Source organism: Primulina tabacum, chromosome 2 (genome assembly GCF_025594145.1).
Source record: "Primulina tabacum isolate GXHZ01 chromosome 2, ASM2559414v2, whole genome shotgun sequence".
NCBI classification, from domain to species: domain Eukaryota; kingdom Viridiplantae; phylum Streptophyta; class Magnoliopsida; order Lamiales; family Gesneriaceae; genus Primulina; species Primulina tabacum.
In genome coordinates this window covers 4,627,583-4,653,513 of record NC_134551.1, presented here as the reverse complement: position 1 = coordinate 4,653,513, position 25,931 = coordinate 4,627,583, and the positions used below count along the sequence as shown (strand labels likewise).

At 33.3% G+C, this 25,931-nt stretch overlaps 2 protein-coding genes across 4 annotated transcripts; both read right to left on the bottom strand.

Moving 5' to 3' along the window:
- Positions 1 to 12,667: 12,667 nt before the first annotated feature.
- LOC142526843 (F-box/kelch-repeat protein At1g67480-like) lies at positions 12,668 to 14,754 on the bottom strand. Of its 3 annotated transcripts, none has more exons than XM_075631476.1 (3): positions 13,995 to 14,754; positions 12,941 to 13,615; positions 12,668 to 12,859 (listed from the first exon to the last, which is right to left on the bottom strand). In XM_075631476.1, the coding sequence occupies exons 1-2, from the start codon at positions 14,519 to 14,521 to the stop codon at positions 12,988 to 12,990; spliced, it is 1,155 nt and encodes a 384-aa protein (XP_075487591.1). In that variant the 5' UTR covers positions 14,522 to 14,754; the 3' UTR covers positions 12,668 to 12,859; positions 12,941 to 12,987. The 3 variants fall into 3 exon arrangements, with proteins under 3 accessions (XP_075487591.1, XP_075487598.1, XP_075487581.1); XM_075631483.1 differs by having other exon boundaries at positions 12,948 to 13,615; XM_075631466.1 differs by lacking the exon at positions 12,668 to 12,859 and having other exon boundaries at positions 12,861 to 13,615.
- Positions 14,755 to 19,004: 4,250 nt separating this feature from the next.
- Positions 19,005 to 20,055, bottom strand: LOC142537313 (zinc finger protein ZAT5-like). Its single transcript, XM_075642853.1, has one exon. The coding sequence runs from the start codon at positions 19,930 to 19,932 to the stop codon at positions 19,150 to 19,152; it is 783 nt and encodes a 260-aa protein (XP_075498968.1). The 5' UTR covers positions 19,933 to 20,055; the 3' UTR covers positions 19,005 to 19,149.
- Positions 20,056 to 25,931: the final 5,876 nt, after the last annotated feature.

The window sequence follows — 25,931 nt, the reverse complement described above, 5'->3', positions numbered from 1 at the left end:
ATGGAATGAGTTTACAAAACTAAGTAAGTGGAACTTTCAATAACAATTACATATACAATAGTGTAAAGAAAGGAATCATTACAATAGAACCATAGGAAATGTCATCGTTCAATGGAATATATAGATAACAATTATAAGATAGCATTCTATCAACAATTTCTTTCATTTTCCTTGGTGCAAAACATGAACCAAGGTGCAATACTCAAAACCATTTTAACAAAATATAATTCTCCAAGCTTTGGCACATGCACCTTCCATGCCTCGACACTTCTATCGCTATTCTTTTTTACCTGCATCACATGACATAACTGGAATGAGTTTAAAAAACTCAGTAAGTGGAACTTTCAATAACAATTACATATACAATAGTGTAAAGAAAGGAATCATTACAATAGAACCATAGGAAATGTCATCGTTCAATGGAATATATAGATAACAATTATAAGATAGCATTCTATCAACCATTTCTTTCATTTTCCTTGTATGGCATTGATAAGTCATCCGTCGATGGTATACATGTACATTTCACTCAAAATCAGTCACTGTACATGTTAAATGTTGATCAACTTCCGTTATGTAGGTTTAGAAGTGCTAGAAGCACCACCACTACCATATAACTATCAAGCCATAAAAAGAACCATTGAATCATTGTATCAAACATGTGGTGTGCATGTAATTAGAACTAGCTCCTTACTTAGCAATTGACATCAAAATTCCTTTCTTTTTCTTACAATCAATGAACCATTACATAACAAGTATATAATCAATGGATTAAAGGAGCTAAGAACAATAACAACATCATTCATCATACATATAGGACATGAGACGCATTCAAGGAAAAATCCCACTTACAACCAATGAAACTTGTTGTGATAGCTTCTTGGTGGTTGATCCTACAACACAAGATCAAGATTATACCATTAACTTCACATCTTCAACCTATAAATTACCATTCAAGCCTAACCCACCATTCCCTTCGCTTCAACCAAATACCCAAAAGATAATTTCCCTTACCTTGGTTACTTGCTCTTGAGGATATGAAGATCACACCTCCAACTTGAAGATTCAAACCTTGGAAAGAAAGGAATTAAGAGAAGAAATGAATAACCCTAACTCTCCAAGTCGATGCATGCAAGAGAAATAAGAGAAATGACTAACTTATTGGCTTAGAAACTCTTAAAAATGTGTTTTCTACGCCAAAGACACGGACCCCGTGCCCTCCTCCGTGTAAAGGTCTGTGTACACATGGAAAATCATCCATTTTTCCTGGCCAGACCCGGACCCCGTGTAGGGGTCCGTGTACCCTCGGTCCAAGGGTCAAAACTGCACTTTTACTTCCGAATTAGCCAAAGTGATAAACATGAAAGTTGTAGCCCTATGTCTTTTCTTAATTCTCCCCAAATTTCAGGTCATTTGGAGGTTTGAGTAAAATGTTATGTCCATTCTACCAAAATGTGTCAGTGCAGGAACGACGATATACATAACGCACTTCGGGCCACTTTTGACTCATCTTCCTCAACTCTTTGAACCAAACTCAAAACAAGAAAGTTGTAGCCTTGGATCTTAGCTTTCTAATGCAATTGGCCTCATGTCATTTGGATCAATATCCTATTCATTATGCTAAAAACCGTAACAGATACCAAAATTTTCATACCTTTTCTGCACCCCAATTACCTATTTGGCTCAAACCATCCAAACCATCAATCCAACTCCCAACATTATACCTTCATGACAACAACAACTCCTCAAATACACAACCATCTACTTAACCATACCAAAACCATACAATAAATAACCATGAATACAATGCAATAACCATATTGATGCTATAACATGCAATACCAACCCTTCCATCAACTATACTCATAAACCATAACAATAACCATGATCAATAATAAATTAACCATATATCCATAACACCAAACCATAGAATAACATCATTGACAATAGAAAGATAAAAGGTTGGGATATTACAGTATATTCCTTATCCAAGTCATATTCTTGACGTTGAAACACTGTTGGTTGAGGGCAATTTTAAATGAAGAACTGAAGTATGAAGAGATTCCGATTCAAATTGTGGATAACAAAGACCAAGTACTGAGAAGACGAACTATTCCACATGTCAAAGTACAATGATCCAATCACACCGAAAGAGAAGCTACTTGGGAATTGGAAGAAAAGATGCAGAGAACAATACCCTTACCTCTTTGAGGATCATGTATAGCCAAGTTTCAAGGACGAAACTTTCCATAAGGAGGGAGGGATGTGAGAACCCGAATTTCCAGCATTTCCAGCATTTCAGTAGCAATGCAAAATTTCCAGCAGAAGATAATATTTCAGAAGCTGGTACTTTTCCAGCAGAGTAGAATCCAGCAACAGACAGCAGATAAAAATCCAGTAGTAGAAGATTAGAATCCAGCAAACAGTTACTGATTCAGCTTAGACTGGTAACTGAAGTATTTAACATGGAATAAAGGCTGTTAATGGCAGATTATGGTAATTAATTGGAAGACTAACAGTCAGATTTTTGACCTATAAATAGCACCCTCAATCCCTGAAATTGATGTTACCAAAACCTTGAGTTATCACTTGAAATTAGAGCTAAAAGAGTGCATATTTCGAAGCTGTAAAATCCAGTAGCGAGGCAACCAGATTCCAGAAGACTGCAACCGAAATATTTAGCAAATTACTGTAAGTGGGCTTACGTATAAATATCTTGAAATAAGTTTGATAATTCTATTTTAAAGCACAGTTTCTGTATGTTTAATTTCTGATATATGATTTTGAAGCACTGAAACTCCCTAGTGAACTAATGGTAGGAATATATATTCTGAACATTTCTGAATTCTGATTCTGATTCTGGCCTCACCTCTTAGAGGAGAGAACATATAGGGGACTGATATCAGTTTAGCCATGAAATTCACTAACGTGCTCAGTGCTTACTAATTCTGATTTCTGTTCTGAAACCTGTTATTTCTGAATTCTGATTTCTGTTCTGAAAATAAGAGTTTTCTGCATATTACTGTTTTACTGTTCTGTTGAAAATGATTTCGAAAATTGGGAGTTATTCCCGCCCCTGCTTACTGAGTGACAATCATATCAATCACCCACCAAACTCATCTCAGATAAGAACGAGGAAGAAAAATTAGAAGGAGAAGAGCAGATCCAGTTCTGGGGCTGGTGAAGAAGATTATTGTTCTCAGTTTATTTTTATGTTAATTCCGTTGTATCTGTTAAGACACTGTTATGTCTGGTTTTATATTTCGCTGTAAAACGTCAGTATTCGAGTTGTAACATACAATTAATTTATTTCGTATTATGAATAAAAGACTGGTTTCTGAATTCTGTACTCTGAGGCTGGTTGTTTTCGAATGCAAATTTGATAGCAACGCCGGTGTCAACCAACCCCCGTCCCGGGGCGTGACACAAGGCTCAACACTTTGATCAAAACCATAAGATTTAATTGTTGCATCAAATCTGTGATTCCAAGATCTTGAGGCTTGCTTTAGTCCATAAATGGATCTAAGTAATTTGCAAACTTTTTGCTCTTGACCTTGTGCTATAAAACCTTCTGGTTGCCTCATGTAGATTTCCTCATCTAGATGACCATTTAGAAAGATCGTCTTGACATCCATCTGCCATATCGCATAATCAAAATGAGCAACAATTGAAAGTAAGATGCGGATAGATTTAAGCATGGCTACAGGAGAGAAAGTCTCTTCATAATCGACTCCTTCTCTTTGGGTATAACCCTTTGCAACCAATCTTGCTTTAATAGTCTCCACTTTCCCATCTGCACCTCTTTTTCTCTTATAGATCTATTTACACCCAATAGGTCTAACCTCTTCAGGTGTATCTACAAGAACCCAGACAGAATTAGAGTACATCGACTCCATTTCTTGATTCATAGCTTCAAGCCACTTTTCTTTGTCAGGATCTTCCATTGCATGTTGAAATGACAATGGATCATCTTCCACCCCATCAGTGACTGCAACATTTGCCTCTTTGTCTTGAAGATAGCGGAGGGGTAGTCTCAATACTCTCCCACTGCGTCGAGGTGAGATTATATCTTGACTTGGTTTAGTGGTATCGTTAGTGGTTTCCTTAACAACATTTGTTGTACGTGGAATGATCTCATCATTTAGTAACTCCTCGAGTACAATCTTACTTCGAGGTTTGAAATCGGTCATATAATCATTTTCAAGAAAAATGGCATTTGTCGATACAATTACCTTCTTTTCTTGAGGATCATAAAACCAACCTCCTCTCGTTCCCTTGGCGTATCCTACGAACAAACAAACTTTTGAACGTGGATGCAATTTCCCAGTCTTTCCTTCCAGCACATGTGATGGGCACCCCCATATGCGAAAATGAGATAAACTAGGTTTTCTCCCATTCCACAATTCTAGAAGTGTCTTATGGATTGACTTAGATGGCAGTGCATTCAAAATGTAAGTTGTCGTCTCTATTGCGTAACTCCAAAACGAAATTGGCAGTGAAGAGTAGCTCATAATAGATCTCATCATATCAAGAAAAGTGCGATTTCTCCTTTCAGCAACACCATTTTGCTGAGGGGTACCAGGTGCTGTGAGTTGGTATAAAATACCATGCTCTAGCAAATAATCTTTGAACTCAGTATCAAGATACTCTTCGCCTCGATCGGATCGAAGACATTTCAAAGATTTTCCTAGTTGCCTTGCGGCTTCCACATGAAATTCTTTGAACTTTCCAAAAGTCTCAGATTTTCTATGCATTAGATAAATATATCCATACCTTGAGTAATCATCTATAAAAATGACAAAGTACTCATAACCACCTCTAGCTTGTGTTGTCATAGGACCACATACATCACTATGTATAAGCTCTAGTGGTTCTTTGGCCCTATTGCCCTTTGCAGAGAAAGGTCTCTTAGTCATTTTTCCTTCTAGACAAGATTCACAAACAGGAATAGTGTTAACATTTAACTCTTTTAAAGGACCATCCTTTACAACTCTGTTTAATCTTTCTAAGGAAATATGCCCTAACCTTAGGTGCCATAAATATGTTTTATATTCATGAGAAACCTTTTGCTTTTTAGTTTTAGGATGTTCTACTTTAAATATTTCGACATTAAGCAGTGGTTGTTCATTTTGTCTTAGAATATATAACCCATTTTCCATTGATGCAGTACGAATCATACGTCCATTTCTTAAAATAACAATCTCATTATTATTAAAAGAAAGCGAATAAAATTGTTCATGCAATTTTGATACAGAAATCAAATTTCTCCGAAAACTAGGTATAAAATAAACATTGTTTAAAACCAAATATTTATTATTAAATCTGAGTTTAACAACTCCCACTGCTTTTGCCGAAACCACTACACCATTGCCTACTCTCATAGTGAATGACCCATCAACAAGCTCTTCATAAGAACTAAGTGTCTGCAAAGAAGAACAAACATGATTAGTAGCACCGGAATCAACTATCCATATAGAAGAATCAATGGTTACTAAACAAGATTCTAGAACAAGTAAATCATATTTACCTTCCTTCTTCTCTTTTAGGTCAGCGAGATACTTGGGACAGTTTCTCTTTCAGTGACCATCAATTCCACAGTGAAAACATTTTCCTTTGGGCTTTGCAGTATTGTCTTTCTTTCTGTCATTGGAACTCTTCCAATTCTTTTGCTTTTTCTGAATTCCCTTTCCTTCCTTTCCATTTATTCTTCCTTTTCAAACTAGATTTGGAGGAAGATGGCTTATTCGACAACATTTGTCTCACCTTCTTGAACCTTTCCAATGGAAATAGCCTCAAAGGTTTGCAACTCATTGAGCAATTGTGTCATGTTATAATTGAGCTTGTTCATGACATAGTTGCTCTTGAATTGCAGGAAATTAGGAGGCAATGATTCTAAAATCATACTCACTTGAGTACCATCATTTATGGTCGCACCATGAGTTTCAGCTTCAGTGAAGTAATTAACTATGTTCAAAACATGCACACCAACTGATTGCCCTTTTTTCATTTTAGCATTCATAGCATTCTTAATGGCCTCATGCTTAGATTGACTAGATCGCTGTCCAAACATTGCTTGTAGAGAATCCATTATCTGATAAGCATTATCTACATGCTCGTGCTTTAATCTAAGCACGTCATTCATTCCAGCTAACAGGTAGCCTTTTGCTTTATTGTTTGCCGCGATCCATCGATCATAAATTTCTCGTACACTACGAGAAGCATTCAAAGAGGGCTCGGGAGGACATTCCTCTGTTAAGACAAACTTGAGGTTCTCACAGATGAGGGCAATATTTATGTTACTCTTCCATTTAAAAAAAATTTCGCCAGTCAACTTTTCATTAAGTAAAGCAATAACGGGACCGGAAGACATGATTGCTGAAATATAAAAATGACATTTAATCAATTGAACAAATATCATAGATAAATAATTTAGGAATAATAAATATGATGTACGATACAATATATTTATTTTACCAATTCCGAGGAAATTTAATCTCGCATTTAACAATTAGCCTTATGGTCAAACGAATTAAATGACGACTAAATTGAGACTATCTCTATTAATAAATAAAACACTAAGATATCTTATATCTTCACTTTTATTTAATAATTACCATTTAATTTAGCCTAGATGCATTGAAACAATTTAATTGCATCTTTATGAGTGTAACCCACTATTTCAGATTTTAAAAACTCAATTCATAATTGCCACCTTAGAGTAGGTAAAGTATGAATTTAATTAAAAATCTTATCCTTTCGAAAACTAAGCCTTGAATATTGATTTAAATGAAAACCTTCCTCAGGGAAGACGTCCTATTTGTCACTAGGCGTCATTTAAATCTCACGTTGCTTTTGTTAATAGTGGAGGCCGTAGAATTTATTGTCATATATTCTTCTCCCACTCATTATAATAATTAAAGTTTCTCAAACTTTTAATTATTTAATTAATTAAATCATCTAATGATTTAATTATAAAAAGTACAATCTTATTATTTTTTTTTATAATACAACGAGTGTACATCTACACATAATGAATATCATAAAATTTAAATCTAATTTAAACATGATACAAGATAAAAATATAAAAGTAGATATAGTTGAAACTCGTAATTTTCCTTATTATCATTAATTGAAAATAAAATTAACAAATTAAATAAACCATTTATTTAATTTCAAATTAACTTTATAAATCAATTAAAAAAATCAATAATATAAATTAATTGGGCATTGGGCACACAATTATTATCTTAAAACATGATGGCCCAATTTACAATAATTATTATTATTATTTAAAAACGTAGCGTCCCATCTTCTTCCTCAAGCAGCTATGCTGCCATTAAAAAATTGCAGCTTCCATAAGTTCCATCTACCTCAAGAATTCCATCGAATTTTCAGTACTATAACTCGTCCGACGAGCCACTTTTCTCGCATAAACAAATTTACACGAAGTACCGTATGCTAGAAATTCCCTGAGACCACAGACACTAGCCATGGCGGTCCAACCATCCATTGCTCATATCGTCGTTTTAGTGCCTGCACAACTCGTGTGTGAGCCGATGCCTCGATCCAGTGAGTAGAATCGCTTGAACCAAGCGAATAATGATACTCAACCCAGTGAGCATCTGTATTGGAGCCAACGCACATGAGTCATGGATGGTCGAACCATCCATTGCGCTGCTATTTAGTTCCAATTCTCCAATACTCACATCGATCGGAAATCGTTCCCGATAAAGACCGAATTTTATGATTTGAACAAGTCACGTTTTTTTATTTTATTTTGTGCACAGAAGAAATATTATGATTTAATTAATTAAATAATTAAAATAAGAATTTTTCTTCCAGCTTATGTAGGACACGATAGAATAAATTCATATTTTATCATCTTATTTGATTTGTTCTCATAATTAAGATAATCAAATATCATCGACAATTAAAATTTTAACAACTAAATTTATAAGCTTCAACAATAACTCGTTATCATAAATTTAAATTCTCGTGATTTATATTCATATGAAAACAATTGCTCTGATACCATTTGTTGGAAATTTATAGAGTCTTCGGAACGATTCCGGCTATAAAAATTATTTTGATCAAATCAGAAACACAGCGGAATCGATTACATAATTTCATAAATTATAATCGAACATATGAATATAAATTAATGATGAATTTAAATAAAATTATTTTCTAGAAAAACTAACCTCTTGTAGTTTTCTTTTTCTTTTTGTGAATCCGAGATCTATAGTAACCACAGCCTTCCAGTACAATCTTTTCTATCGATACGGTAGTGTGTGGGCACTCAGAAATATACAAACTTAGAAATCAAATATATTTTCTAAGATAGCTTTTCTTAAAATTTTTCTCGTATATTCAATTTGAATTGCCTGTATTGTTATATATAAATAATTGTGATTCAACAATCAATTCAACAATTAAAAACCATTTTTTTACGTAGGCTTTGATTGCATTGACGAAAACATATTACACATGTTTAATTCAATAATACAAGTTGATCAAATTTGACTTTTTTTTTTATTTTATTAAATCAATTGAATTGATCAAATTTGAAAAATGTGTATGTTCATTTTAGATATTATCACGATAATTAAATTTATAATTATCTCATAATTATAATTTAAATATAATTAATAACTCATATTAAATTATATTTATATCTAAGCCTTTGATGATATGAAAACTGTTAGAGTAGGTACTCGTCGAGCCAAGTGTTGGCCGAGTGTTCACAATGAAACTCTATGTATAAGCAATCTTTATTTTAATAATATTTGAAATTATTGTTTTGGCACATCTTTATCTGTATACTCATGCTAGTTGCATAGATAAAGCCCTTGAATATACAAATAGTAGAAAGAATATGAGATGCTCATATGATGAGTATCATGAAACTCATATTTGGAATACTGTATATTCTAAACAGTTCCTAGTCGATTCAGCCGCCGCTAAGAAGGATATAGGCCGCTCGAGTTCGAGACTAGTATCTGCGATGTGAGTACCATGTTTCATTGGTAGGGGACATTGTGATGTCCGAGCATGCAGATAGGTGCTCCTGGTAGAGTGCACTGAACAACCCTCCATAAAGGACTTTCCAAGTGGTTCTCACTTATCGAGTGAAAACGTCCTAGTTTATGGTTGTACACATTAATTCTTATGACCCGGGACAACATTGAAACTCTATGTGCTAGAATTACACTTTGACTTGTTTACCGACTCTCATGGGGTCATCAGGTGGCAAGGTTGGGTGTTCTGTCGAAACATATAGGAGTCGATGCATTGTAGTCGGGGTTCACCGCTTACCTTCGGGTATGGATATCATATGTGTTCTCATGTGTATGTAGGTTGAAATCTCTGATCAGAGTATGGTGGTAATTATGAAAGGGGTTTCATATATTACACCATCGATGCAACTACGACATGACACATAGTATCGATTCATTGACAACTCTCGATAAACCAATGGTTGTCGAATCGGTCGGGATATATGAGTTGAAGGGACCGTACTGTACGCTAACCATAATTGAATGGTTCTTGCAGGCACTATCAGTTTGATACTTAGGGAATCATGTAAGCGATGCTGCTAGGCGTTTAACATGATTGGTTGGGTACTATCAGACTTGAGTTCTGACGTTCTTGTTATCAAGGAGTTGATAAGTAAGGACATGTTTAGTCCGAATCACATGGAGATGTGAACCCACGGCTAGTTGTATCAATGAACCATTGAGGGCCACACAAGTACTAGCTTTCTAGATCCCGTTGAGAAGTTAAAATAGTTCAATGTGTTGAACGGCTTATAAAGGAGTTTATAGGCGTAAGGAAAAATAGAAGTATGACTTCAATGAGAGAAATGTAACTTTTAATTTATGAATGTGTTCCTAAATTAAATGTTGCCTAAATAAATAATGTATTTGAAAATTGTGATTTTCATAAACATTATTATGGACTAAATTAAATTAATTCAAGTGTTGAATTAATTAAACACTAGTGGGCCTAGTAAAGTCCAAATAATTAAATTAATTCAAGTGTTGAATTAATTAAACATCATTGGACCTTGTAGAGCCCAATTAGAAATAATTATTAAACTAGTGGGCTTGAGTAAAATCAAGTAAACTTTAAATGGTATCAAATGTGTTTGAGACATTTAAATAAAAGTCCATGGGCCTTATAATTGTTACAAGCCCAAATAGAATGTGCATGGGGAGGTGAAGAGTTGGGAAACAACTTTTTGTACAACCAAGGCATGTCATGCACATGCTTAACTCAACTTTTTCAAGGACCAAGAAAAGTCTTCCCTTCCCTCCTACATGCTTAACTCAACTTTTTCAAGGACCAAGAAAAGTCTTCCCTTCCCTCCTACACAATGGGATGGCCGAAATTTTGAAGGGGTGATTCTCCTCATTTTTCTCTCCACTTTGTTCTTCAATTGTTGGAGAAACAATCCACTTCTCATTGAAAAATCCTCTTATTTTTCTAGTGCAAAATAAGAGGGGTTCTAGCTAGTTGGTAGTGGGCTTAATATTTGAGCAAGGTGGGCTCAAAGGGAAGCTTGAAGATTTGTCATCCTTTCAAGAGCTAAGGTGTTTACACCTTAGTTGGAGCCATCATCAACCTTAAGAGGTTGATAGGTATGATTTCTAAACACCCTATGTATGACATCTTGGTGTTTTTGTATTTGCTACACATTATAGGCTTAGGGTGCTCGGTTTTCTCATGAAAATTATTTTTCAACTTCCGTTGCGCATTCGGGCACCTTAATCGATCCCCTTTCAGAAACAAATTTCCATTATCTCGAGTGATTTCTAAATTGCATTTCTTATCCGTCATTAATTCGAAAAGCGTACTGGGACCATGGACTCATAATTAGAAGCTCCAATAAATTAGATAAATAATTAAATTCTTTAAATAATTTACCCAATTTATTAATTCCATAATTACTCCACTAAAAATATGAAATTGCACTCTTCTTCATTATGAAATATTTACTCTACAAAACGAGTAGGTCCATTGATATAATCATTACATATGAATTAATCCTCCATAGACAATTCATAATTGAAGCTAGTAATTTTCCGTTTACCTCTTCAATTACTTCTTATCATCTTTTACCATTAATTCACTAGTGAGTGGTTCAATTTATAATTCAATTATAAATTAATTGGGCCCTACACCCAGTTCTAGAATTAACAATTGAGAGAATTAGCTTTCTGCTTCTTGCAAGAAGGAATGGATTCCATGTCTGTGAATTCATATTCACAACCATGAATTTCAAATGTAAATCTAAAATGCAAATATTGAGAATGCATAATTGCAAACTTTAAACAAGCAAATCAAGAATCACATTGAAATGAACAGGAGTCTATAATCACATCAGGATTCAGATTTATTCATATATGATCATCTTTGTGATTTAATTTAAATTTCATAGTAACAACGGAATTTATTATGAAATATTTAATTAAACTGGTCCAAGTCCTACATAATCTCATTATATATAAATGCCCCCACCTAGATGTCTCTACATCGACAGTCCGGATAAGACGGTCACATTCTTAATGTTCATGGGCCGCATTAGTGATGCTTTAATTAAAGATCTCATAATTTAATTAATTTTATCACAGACTTAATTTAAGTTTATTATCCATAATTTTAATCATCTTGTATATATAACTTTTATATATACTAAAATCATGGTTACATCCAATAAACTAGGGATTTTTCTATGATATTTAAGACAATAAATTTCAGGTAAATATGTTCAATAATAAATGTCATTTTTATTAATAATATAAAAACATAGTCTAATTACAGTGATTTTCTGGGCACTATTTCAACAGGAATACCTGCAATGCGCTACAGCAGTGGAACTTCAGTTGCTAGCTGAGTTATGACCCGTGTTTTTCTCAGTCAAGGAGTCTGGTACATCAATGATAGAACATAAAAAGAGACAATGGAAGAGAAAACTGCCATGGAAAAAGAAATGGAGAGCTTGAGGAAGGTCTAAGCCGATATGGAGAAAAATAGCAAGGAGAAGGAAAAGAGGAAGAGGGTCGAAACAACAAAAGTGAGTTTCGATTCCCGCTTGAAGCAGGGATCGTATACCTATTTGAGACCAAAAAGACTCGGTTTGTAGTATATGAAGAATTTGATTCTATTTTTGTTGTCAATTAATATGACTCTATTGTTGTCAGGTTTAAAGCCCGAGGCTTGTTTTGTTTGCTCTGCGGTGAGAAGGTGATGGACCCGTGAGTGTGAGTTGGAGGATTAGTTTTTGTTTCGTTTCCACAGATAAAACCAGAAGAGCTTCATCTGAAACTATGAAATATAATATAAAATTTAAAAGAATTGAGTAATAATAAAATAATTTGGGATTATCATGTTATGTTCTCCAACGAATTGACATTGATGAAATCTGCTCTACTTCGATGCTTATCATATTCAACCCGGCATCATTCATTAATTCCCAAACATGGAATAATACATGAATATCTATATAAAAATAATTATTATTCAATAATTAGTAATTAAATTAAAGTCTAGGTTAGTTTGAATTGTGTTTTCTCTCTTTTGTCTCTGTTGGGTTGTGTCTTCAAATCTAGTGTGGTGGCCTTGTTTGTCTTTTGGGTATTGTGTCCGGGGGAATTTACAAGTTTCTTCATTTATTGTTATGGAATCTCATGGTGGCGACATTCATATATTTGTTCTCGTTTTCTTGGCTTCCATGTATCTTGTTTCTGTTGGATTCTACTGCTCTTTTATCCTTTCCACTGCAGGCTGTTTGATCTACCCTAATTGCTGCAGCCTTGCTAGCAACCATAAATATATCCAAGACAAAATCATCCATCCACTGAGCATGAAATAAAATTTTAATTTTTTTTCCAAATCCAGATCAAATTATATTTTCTTGCATTAAAGGGATAAAACTAACAACTAACGATGCATAGGAGGCTGAGAAATTTCAGTTCAACAAAAAATTTAAGCCTTGATTGTAACGCTGCACAGGCACGATCCCGATGGCTTTATCTCAGATGTCTGCCATTCGGATCCCGGGGCAGCATTTGGATCGTATAACAAAGTATGATAACCAGGATCCTCCTGCAATGAAAACAACAAAAGCTTTCCATTCAATATGCCAAATCGAAATCCAATACTCTTGCTTCCTGCCACAGGAACAGGAACCGTCTTCCATGAATTGTCTGCAGGGTTGAATATAGCAAGCTTACGCTCGTTCTTCCATTCCATGCAACACAGTTTCTGTCCTAGTACTGCATGCGCTGTAACCATAACACAGCCGTTTTTTATCTGGCACCATGTGTGCCTGTCAGGACTATAAACATCAACGAACCTCGAGTTTCCGATGGTGAAACTCGACCTACCTCCCATAACATAGAGCTTCCCCTGGAAGCCACAGGCAAAACATCCCCGCCTTGGGCGCCACAAACTCTCTATCACAGTCCACTTATCAGTATCGGGATCATAAATCTCAGTAGACGAGAGAGAGTCTCCATCCTCCCCACATCCTCCAACCACATAGACCATGCCATTCATCTCAGCACAAGCAAAGTCATACCGCGCTACGTTCATGCAAGTTAATTTGCTCCAGCTGCAAGAGTTAGAAATTTTGTGATGGGTGATCCAAAAAAATTAACCTCTCGGGGATGGAGGAAGTTCATGAGGTACTTATAAATGTCCATATTTTCTTTATTCATATACTCGAGAGGTAAAAACATGCCAAATTATTTGATGCACAGCCAAATCAGCGAACATGATATAAATCTACTGATGCATAAATCAACACAGATTTATCTTAAACCACATTAATTTGCACATGTTTAGAAGTTAAAAACAAAAACAAAAACAAAATTCCTTTCGTACTCCGATAAAATAATCCAGATAAGTAAATTAAACTGTATGAGCCAACAGAGATTGATGGTAAGCAACGAGGAAAATAGGAAATGGTGATGCGACATAATATGTTTTACCTGTTGAGGCAAGAATCGTATTGATAAACATCTGCTAAAACAGATTGAGTTCCATCAACCACAGAGTACCCAGCAATAACAAGAAGCTTTCCATTGAGAACAACCACACCAAAGCCCGTTATGACAGGACCAGGCATTTGTGGGAGTTGATGGTGTTTGTGTCCGAAACAATCCAGAACCTCCCAGTGGCTCTCTTTTCCATCGCTATCCACAGTAAGGATGTAAAGCCATTCCTCAAGCATCCCAGCTAGTTTTCTGACAGTGATGAACTCTTTGCTTTTGATAAAGGACCTCCATTTCTTGCACACACCACCCATGGAGGGAAAATTAGATCGAGGAACAAGAGCAAGACAGTGCTTGGAGACATCATCAGGCAATCCAGGCAAGATTGGAATACGACAATCATCAGCAATTGTCGAAGTTCTTAAGATCGAATCACTTTTAGCAGCCAGGGCGACTTGCTGCGTCAAAGGGGAGAAACACATCTCTGACTCTTTGACTCTCTTCACAGAAAAAGGGCCAGACATTCTTCAAGTCACGGACTACAAGAGTTTGATGCCATACTTATCCTTGACCAAATTTTTTAAAGACAAACATAAATTCAACTTAATGATTTTGGACACTAATTAAAGGAATTCATGAAAATCCCTCAGAGATGTGAATTCTACGAGACCAAGGCAAGAAAATTGTTGCAAAATGGATCTCATGATCTGCTACGGCCGATAATTTTTTATGCTTCATCCGATAAGATTCAAATTCCATACCACATTCAGCAGTCCTATCTTTCAACTTCTTTGAACAAACTAGGCAGGTGGCAAATTTTATTTCTCCGAAAGTATATTTCTTTATACATGTTTCTTGAGTACCTTAAGAAACAAAAAGGAAATAAAATAAATACCTAATGAAAATCAGGTACACCAGATCCAAACACAGTCAAACAAGAAACAAGAAAGTACCTGAAAAGGCCATAATATAATGTATTTTAGTCCCCCCGTCATTTCCATTTCTTCGAAATAACCAGAAGTATGTCACAAACAGGAGAAATAGGGTGCAAATAAATTAAAGCAGCTCAAGCATTCCTGGAACTGGAAAAAAAATGGCGCAAAAGAATTTCTTGGAGATTTATAAAATAATTCAACTGCTGAGTCCTTGAGATTCAACTTCCAAGAGAACTGTGGTCTTAAACTAAGAACCATGGAGATGTGCTTGACTTTGACCAGTCAAATTATGCCGCTGAGCATATCTTATAACTCAAACCACCCATGGATAAAAGTTAATACAATGAAGTCAATAGCCAACAAACTCGATCTTGATGAATCAACAAATAAATCACGATCCAGCACATGCTTAAGTTGAGCTTCGAAAGAGGCAACCATTTACCTCAACTAACCCCACAAGCCGAAACCACCCCAAACAGCCATCTACCAACCCATGAAAGAAGAATGAAAAAAGGTGATGATACTAGAACTATAAAATTACTTTACTCACTCCAGATTCAACAATTGAAAGTATGCCGTTAGATAAACATAAAGAGATCTCGCAATCCTGTAACAGATCACGTGGGACCCGCATATTTCAATTGAAAACCACTTATGTCCTGAGAATCCATGTACTAAGAATAGAAAGGTTAAAATTTGGTCACGTCACATGGGATAAACACTAGCATAGACGCGTAGACTTTTCCAACCAAACCGGAGAAAATGCAATCAAGATCTAATCGACCAGTCACTTAGCATTGTAAGAAATGAGGAAAAATGAAAAGAAAAGGTAAGAATGCGACTCGTGAAGGAAACAAACATCTTAAAACTCGCAATCGCTCGCACAAATTAATCAGATCCATACATTCGGAAGCATAACAAATCGTATGGGAAAAAAAAATCAGTCAGATTTCACTCAATATAAGTAAAAATCGCTACAGCAAAAGCATTACCAAATTCGAACAAAAGAGATTAGCATCACAAAATCACACAGAATGGACAGAAACTCAAGCATTTGACAGCTGAAAATCATCCCAAAAAGCAAAACAAAACAGATGATTGATCGATTAAACTATTAAAGAAACACACAAAAATTGATACAAATAGAATGCCGCAACAAAAATATCAAGACAATTTAATTATTCATAATTAATTGACTAAAATCATGGGGAAAGAAAAATAAATAAATTGATGAAAATTTACCTGGCAATTTCGAAAGTTTGACGAAGCGTAAGTAGAAGTGAAGAGCAATAACAGCTAGAAAATGGGAATAAATAAGGAGATGGGGAGAAAGGATAAGAATTCAGACAGAGATGGGCGAAAATATTGAAATGTGAAAGAACGATAATCCTGAGAAATGGTTAACGAAGTATAATATACGTAAAACGTAACACATACGTATACATATATATTATGGGATAGAATTTCAGAGCAACGGATAGAATCCAAGTCAACAACACGTTACTCGTATACTGGAACAAAAGACTCGAGGGTAGATGAAGTTTGTGATTACTTCTCGTGTTACATTGATGTATTATGTTAAATTATGATTTCTTATTCAATTTATTAATTAAATATTTAAAAAATAAAATAATTAAATAATTATAGTTTTAAATATAAATAAAAATTACAAATAATTAGAAAAAATACACATAATTTAAAAAACTAAAGTACACATAATTAAAGAGTACATGTGATTAAAAAGTGAATGAATTTCATTATGTTTCGTTACGTAAACTCCAAATATGTTCGATCAAGTATTTTTAAAGTTTGTGGTGCAATTCTCTGTTTTGAATACCGATACGTCACTTTAAAAAGACGTTGAACTCCGTGGTAGGATATCTTGAATGGACAAGTGACAACATCTAGGGGCACATATTCAATATCTCGAGTTGGAAAATCATTATATTCCTGCATATCATATTTTTTGTCCTCCACAATCATATTATAGAGAATGATACATGTGCCGTTTTTATAAAGGAAGCCCAAGATGGTTAAATACCATTGGTTATGTAGTATCACACGTTGTATTCGTGCTCGTTCACCTTAAACTGCCCTAAAGGGGTTTCACCCTTTGCAGTGTTTAATAACAAATTGGATATCTCCAGCACATAGATGTTGTTGCATCCTGGTATGCCGAAATATGCATGCCAAAACCATAAATCTCTTGATGCAACCGCATGTAGTATGATTAAATTTTCTTTTTATGTCCACTTTGATATTGTAATGTTCAAGCTTTTGGACAATTCTTCCAAGTCCAGTGCACACAATCAATGCTTTCGAGCATTACGAGAAATTGCCTTCCAACATTTTCAGTAGTTAGCCGAGAAATGTCTGCTGGTGTTGGTTGCTCAAATACTACTAAGAAAACATATCATACACCATTTCCAAAATATTTTCAAACATTCCAACGTTGTTGATGCACCCATCCTCGGGTATTTGTCGACGGTATCGTTTGCAACATTATATGCATACAGTCATATCACAGCCAAAACTTTCTGAAGTGATGACAACCCGAGCTTACAGGTTTCGTCCCTTCGTTGGACAAAGATATAATATTATATGCATATAGTCAGATCAGAGTTTCCACAATGCTATAAAACAAAGGTATCCTCATTCAGAATCGCCTTTGAAAATTTTTCTCAATGTAGACGGGATTATCGACGAAGTAATCTCGATATAATTTTTGAGCTCCAGCAACACGTTCTCGATTTTTTTTGTTTCTGTTTATAGCCACATACGCAGCTTGACTCCCTCAATTCAAGCAATACAGCGGTGTGTGCCAATAATCTCTGGGCTGGCAGTCTTTTTGAAGAGATAAGCAATTGGTTCGTCATAAGGTAGGATAGATTTTCATCGTCTGATGATGAAGAGTATACGTTTGACATAACAAAAATCTATTGAATGTGTTCATATCCTCTTGATTTATTCTTCAAGAGAGGAAAGTGTTGTTTTAGGGAGAGAATAATCTATGTGTCGAAGGGAGTTCGATTAAAGTGAAGTCAAAGTTGAGTGATGCTCGTCAAATAAAATCTATTGAACATGTTCATCCTAAATATTTCATTAGAAAAGAAAAGCCTTTTAGTTTGATTAAGTTCTTGTATGATTGTAACTGTTCCATTTTAATGGATTTACTTGATATCTGGCAGTGACTTCGTGGGGTAGATCGGTTGAACTAAATCACATTAAAATTGTTTGTGTTATTTATTTTGATATTTTTTTAATTAAGTTTTTATTATGAAAATTAAGAGAAAGTCGGATCAACATAGATAATAAATTGAAATATATAAGTAATAAACTGACAAGCTAATTTTATTTATTTTCAATTCGAGTTAAATAGCCAGATGAAATGTACATGCGAAAACAATCAACTTATTGTTATCAATGTAAATTGACTTCTATATTATGTGAATTGCAAATTATGTGCTAGTCTTAATATAATTTTTGTGCAAATTTTCTAATTTTACGCACGATATAATAAAAGAGATTTTTCAAATATTTTACAAACTTTTTCAATAAAAACATCTATCAAATCACAATATTCACTACCCTTAAAATAAATAGACTAAAAACGAAATAAAAATAAAATACAATTTATTTAAAAAAAACTAATAATTAAAACTCAAACAAATTAAATAAAAAAGTATTTAAATATATATTTAATCTAAATAAATATTTACTATGTGAAGAATATTATAAATATTTGTCATATCACAGAATTGGAAAAACTAAGACCAGATAAACAGAACTAAACGAACAATATTTTTCGCAAAGAACATAAAAAATTCCCATATTCAATTTAATCAAAAATTAGAGTGAGACAAGTTCAAGAACTCATCTTTTACAAAGAAAAAGTTTTATTACGTCGCTAGAGTTTGTCGTAAGGCTTAAGGTCATAAACCCGTTTAGAGAGAAACTGAACCAGGATGCCAATAAAATGAGTTAGATTTCTTCGGAACGGATCCAATAACCATCATTGTCTTAAAATATATATTTTTTTGGAAAGAGGAAGTATCAATGAATTGAATTAATAATAAATTCCATCTACCTTGAAGACAAAAGAAACAAGTTTATGATCTAATAGTGAATGTAAATCGACAGATTATATGAACAACGAATACACAATTTCGTTGCTAAAATTTACTCATCAAAGAAGGAAAGAAGAACAAATCTAATGCTCAGTAATGGCAATCAATCAAAGAAGAGGTGGAGAAGATGATAACTTCTTCTTTTGTAGTAAAAGGAAACTTTGGCTGATCCTCTCGATCATCTTCCTGGGCTGGAAGATTAAGGTCCAATGACAAAAGATTCCTCGGCCTTTTGACTTCCTGAGACTCTCCGTGGCTACTACTTGCCGCTGGCGGAGGAATTGGCCTGTGCCGGCGCATGTGGCCGCCTAATGCCTGACCGGAGGCGAATTCAGCTCCACACAATGAACATTCATGAACCCTACATTTGTTTTGAGGAGGAGAAGTACTGTGTAAAGCTGGATTTGAGAATGGAAGCGAGAGAGTTGATTCTTGCTTGTTTCTTGAAAATGGCTGCTTCTCTTCTATGGAAATCATTGGTTTATTATTGGGTTTTTTATGGCTTGATCTGTGGCCGCCCAAAGCTTGGAATGAAGGGAAACTTTTGTCACAAGTCTTGCACCGGTAGAGCTCCGCCACCGCCACCCGGGGATGTGACGCGTTTCGGGATTGTCCTCCGGATAAGAGAATCAAGCAGTTAGCCATGTATTCCTCCTCCTCATCCGCACTACTCGGCGTGAGCTCGCCTGAATTATCAGAACAGCCGGAGAATTCGACACTCATCGATCCACCACCTCCAAAACCGGCGCCTCCGCCTAGCTCGGCTACGCTATATGAGCTAGCGGCCAACATTGTTAATGCGAGCGGGGAGGAGGGCCTTGGCCGCTTGCTGCGTTTACCCTTGATCATAATCACTTCTCGATCACCTTGCATGATTCTATAATGTTTTTCTTAGCTTAATTCCTTTTCGGGAAATTACTGAATCCAAGGTAAGGAGAAACTTTGATTGCTAAAATATATATAATTGAAGGATTTTGAGGCTGAATTTTGGGCTACAATTTAGCATGTACAAGTTTGTATTAAAGTAGAAAACTACAATATGGAGGATATGTATACATTTATACACATCAATAGAATTTGTTGAAGAAGAGGTTTCTTCAATCAGTTGATTGTAAGTCAATCAAGTTTGGTCTTTTATTTTAATTTACTGTTCCATTGCTCATTATACGTTCAAGGAAATAATTACAATATATATATATATATATATATATATATATATATATATATAATTGTTTTGTAATTAAAAAACAATCCAATAATTATTCATACTTTAATGTATAACATCTTTTCTTTTTACGACTCTAATTTGGTGTTACTCAAAACTCATTATCTACGTTAAATGAAAAACTAATATTTATATTTCCAATTTATTATGAAATATTTAATATATTCAATGTAGCAGATAATCTGACATTAGTTCTCCTAAAAAAAATAGAAAATGGGAAAATAAGTAAGAATTGGTTGGCTAGGAAGCAAAGGGATTGCTTACTTTTTGGGATGGCAATTGGATTCCTTGTGGATGGTTAGAGTGAAAGGCTGGCACCGCAGAATTTGCGCTACCTTCACCACCCCACTACTTATTCCTCTTCGTTTTTTTTTTTTTCTACTTATATTTTATTTATTTATTTATTTATAAGTTAATCATATATTAATTTACTGCTTCAGTCTAGCGGTTAGCAGTGAGATACAATGAACTATGGAAAATGTAAATCTTGAGAATAATTTTTCATGATTTCTGTTTTCTCAGTTAATTTTAGGTATTTTAGCTTGAGTTTGCATTAATATGTGTGCATGATCTAATATACATTATAACCTATTGCTTGTTTATTTAGAAAAAAAAAAAGACTATTTATGATTTTTAAGAAAAGAGAAATAAACAAAAAACAATTTTTTTATAGGAAAAGCGTAGCACACTACATAACCAGATTATTTTAATAATGCCATTAGTTAATTAACATTAAAACAAAATTAAACATGGGATTGTATCGGGCACCTAAAATGTCAGTAGAGTTGACTTTAAATGATTATTATGAAAGACTTAATTACTAATATGGTGATAATATTAATAGTGGTAATAATTTAATTTGTCGGAGAAAATACATATTCGAATCCCATGCCGGCCACGTTTTGCAATATTGCTGAAACTCTTAATTTTTAATAATCGGAGAAAACATTCTACGTGCAATCCAAGACTAACGCAAACTACGTTCTATAAACGATGTCTTTATTATTATTTCTGACAATAACGTTTTGAGAAATTTTCAAGTTTGATTATATAATATCTTTATTGTTATTTCTCACAATAATAATATATATTTTGATATCGTCCAGGATTCCGACCCGAACCAATCAGCTGTGATGATTTGAAGACCCGCTCTATGGACCGAACCCGAGATAAAATTTTGATATCATCATATTTGTTTATTTGTGATTTATTATATATGCTTGCTCAATTTTAATCACGTGTCTTTTAATTTTCGATAGTTTTAGTAATTTTTCCATAAATTTCATTTTTAATGATGTATTTTTTTAGTTTTCGATAATTCTGGTCATTTTTTCGCAAAAATCTTAACGTGGCATACTGCACTGTGACTACATCAGTGTCACATGGAAAATAATTGGAATTGAAATTTTCAAATATAATATATTAAAATTTAAAATTTATGATATAAAGAACTAAAATCATAACTAATTTTTTAAATCCAAAATATTTATTTAATTAATCTGTTTTTTTTTTAAAGTTGGGATGCACCATATTTTTCAAAAAAAATTATTTTAATATTTCATTTCTCCAATGATCTTCTTAAATCTCTATTTTATCCTTACTTTTTAAATCTTCACTTTATCACTTTACTTTTTTTTTTCGAATTTAAAATAAGGTTTGTTCAATCTTTTTATTGATATATAAAAAACAAAATTGTTAAAATTTTATCGAGTAAATTAGTAACCACAATTTTTTAATCAACGATTTTACTTACACACATTAAAAATAATTTTAAATATTTTTTTTTCAAAGGACATCATTTTTCTAAATAAAAATATAAAATAGATTTATTTTTAATAATAAAATTATAAAACTATATATATATATATATATATGTATGTATATGTAACTATATATATAACTACATACAGTAACTCATAGTATTATACTTAATTTTGACATTAAAAAGATCTTATAATATCAAACACGTTAACAGTTTTAAATTATTTAAAATAAGTTCATTCAAACACTTTGACAACTTATTTTTAAAATAAGACATCACAGCTTATTATAAGCTCGTAAAACAACTTATACTACGTAAGAATTTACAAACTGTTTTAAATAAATTTAGTCAAATACTTGATGGGAGACGTGTGACTCTCTTACAATGGACATGCTCACATGGTTTCCTTCCAAGAAAAACACTAATATATATTAAATTATATGTGTAGTAATTATTAAAACTGGATAATTCCATTTAATAATACACCACATATAATAATAAAAATAAAAATATTGGGCGGTGGATTTATTTCATATTTATTTATTAAAACTATGTATTTTTAAATAAAATGCAAACTGTAGAGATTCTTTGCTTATGTGCTTCGAATACAGGGTTCAGAGCGGAGTGCACGTAATTGTGTATCTTAGGCATATTTTAGCTGTTTACATTCCTATTTACTTGTTGACACCACAAGCAACACATTTATTAATTCTATTCTTTTTCATAAAACGAAAATATAAATATTTAATTCATCAATCAAAAATTTATTACTTAAATCCGCAGTTTATTTTGATGGGAATGATTTAAATCAATCATCAAGAAGAATTTAAATTTTCTCTTGTTAATTTTATCATAAAAATGTCTTTAGATTATCTACTCTAATTCCTTGTGTTAACCCATTATAAATTTAAATATAATTGCAAATCAAAATTCTTTTTTCGGAAATTAAATTTATGGTTGAGTGGATACATGTCTAATAATTATGAATTCATATTTGGATTCAAATTAATTAAATATGTAGTAATCTTACAAGTGATATACCAAGAATAGTACATAAGTGTATAAAAGAAGTCAGAAATTTTTTTTAATCAATAAATAAATTTATAGATCAGAAGAGTCTTTACAAATACAACATGTATACTTGGAAGAAAACAAAAATGGCAAATTGTTGAGTCAGTCCATCCTAGAACGAAATATATGAAGATACCGGACATAGCAATTAATGGACACTTAACATTGAAGAATGCTGTCCTAAAAATCCACATATTTAGTGGCATAACCGATATACGGTCTCGTCCCTTTAGATGAGTAACAATATAGACTGATCAGTATATAATGGATAAGTAGATGAATAATAATGTTTTATATAAGTTGATACTCCAATTAGAATATGCTTTGATACCTTATTTCGAATTCTATTTATATCATGTATTGATTCATGTTGCGACATTATCACCTTTGAACTCAAATTGTATGTATATTTCGTATTTTTGTGTACAATTGCCCCCACATATTGAGTGTTTCTCTAAACACTCACCCCCTTACTTCCTTCCCATATAAGGGCGAAGATCGAGGGGAAGAAGGTGAACAACACATGTTTTGGGGTTGGTAATCAAGTTAGAGACATAAAGTTTCAAACATCGGTTTTAGTTTTTTTTTTTTTTTAACGTTTTCGCTTCCGTAATTGTGTTATGCACCGTAGAAACAATTATAATTATGTAATAGATTGGCTTTTGGCTATTTTTTGTACTATGTGACTTGTTGTTTTGCAATTTTAATTGTTAAACAACGTCGATGATACGTCTCGATTTCGGGGTGTGACTCACGTACATTGAGATATATTCATTCTTAGATTCACATTTAAGATAATTTTTTAAAAGTAACATGAATTTTTCCGCAAGGAGGTAATCATCAATAAAGACCATCCTATTGCAAACTGAGTAACATGAATTCACCAATAAAGACCATCCTATGGCAAACTACGTTTCTTGGGTTTAATTTCTGTATAGTTGATCTTTAAGATTGTGATTACCTCCGTTAATTTGTATTTTTTTTCTAAATTTTATTCAGTTTTCGTCGGAGTGACGATAGAGTATTAAATAATGAATTCTTAATTGTACATCATCACCTCTATTCTTGATTGTTGCATTTGAAGCTTTGTGATTCTTCTTTTCTGGCTTTAAAATTACTTGAACCATCTCACTTGACAAGTCTGTCGAGGATTGCATGGTCCCATTGTTGCATGCACACCATTCTTTCTTGATTTGTCCCCATTTTCTTGGACCCTTTTCATCATCTTTCGAGTAATCGAACTCTTCTTCGTCATCTAATTACTATTATTAGTTCGCTAATTTCCAAATAATATATGAGACGAACTGCTATAATAAAAAAAAAATTTGCTAATGATTTTTTCCTACCTACCTCCATGACTGGCGTCAACGAATAATGATTAACTAAACAATAGGCTGTAACAATTATTGTTAATTATGTTTAAAAAATACTTATTATAATTTAATTGTAAATTATAATCAAAAAATGTGTCAGCCACCGACCCCGCCATGCACCCGGACCTTATTGTTATTTTTGAAATGGAGATGAGAATATTAATATAAATTTGATCTATGCAAATTTGGGTTGGGAAAAAACAGAGATGTGAGAGATATATAATTCACAAAATCACCTCACTCTATTGTCATCCCTGTTGAGCCCAAACACCGCTTTCTTGCGGGCTGCATCCTCCTGTCTCCTACAGAATACGACAAGAAACAACATAAATATATTAAAATCGATAAATTCAATAATAGTTTAAAATCATTGGGAATTATATATATAGACTTAATCCTCTTACTTGAGCTAGTTTTTGGAGTTGAGTTGATCCAAACTCTAATCTTAAGTTGATATCAGAATCAGTTTCCACCGTTATGTATTGGACTGTCTATAGTTGAACCATTCATTCTGCCCATAAATAGATCATTAGTAAACTTCACGCTCCATATGTTTACTTCTGGGCATGAGGAATTATGTTAATTGTTCCATATCAATTGGATAAAATCTATCAGAGTTGCATGTATGGATTTAGACAATCATCTCCCTTGAACCAGCTTTTGAGATTGAGTTAAGTTCAAGTTTCAATTTTAACAATTATGAAGATACATGAGATCATATCTTAACATTTTTTTAAAAATAATAAATTCCTCTCTTTACGTTCTCGTAAAAAATTCAAATATTACTCTAGATAGATATAATTTCAATATGATTTTTCCGATTAGTCCTAACCACTTCAACCTGAAAATTAATAGTATACATACTGTATATTACTTTGCATATAATATATAGATCGTATTGAAGTTGTCGTTTTTTGTAATATATTTTTTTCTGTGGGAATTTTTCTTGTAATATAGATAAACAGATTTTTGTTTATTAAAGATAAATGAATGTGGGTTTATTTGGGAGCGAAATTTCCTCATAAAAAACAAACACACGTGTCATTCTAGCTAGTAGTAATGTTTGGTAATAATATTTTTTTTTTTTACTTTTAATTAAATGTTCGATTGATATTGCTAGCTATTAGTGTGAGAACCAAAAATCTTGCAATAATGTAATTAAAATTTGGAAGGAAATTTTATTAGCATAAGATTCTTTTTATTGTATTAGAATAAGATGGCCGTGTTGAAATCTTTATTGCCAAGCAAATTTCGAATTTTGGGGTATGAAATATTACAAATTAGTATATCATACAAGATGCAAGGAAACAAGATAAAGAAAATCTCGGATATTCATATAAATCCAGGATTTATATCTCACGAATTAGGAAGAGAAATCATCAGCAATGGCAAGGATATTTGGAGTCAATATTAGGAGACTTGACATGAATCTTTAGTATGA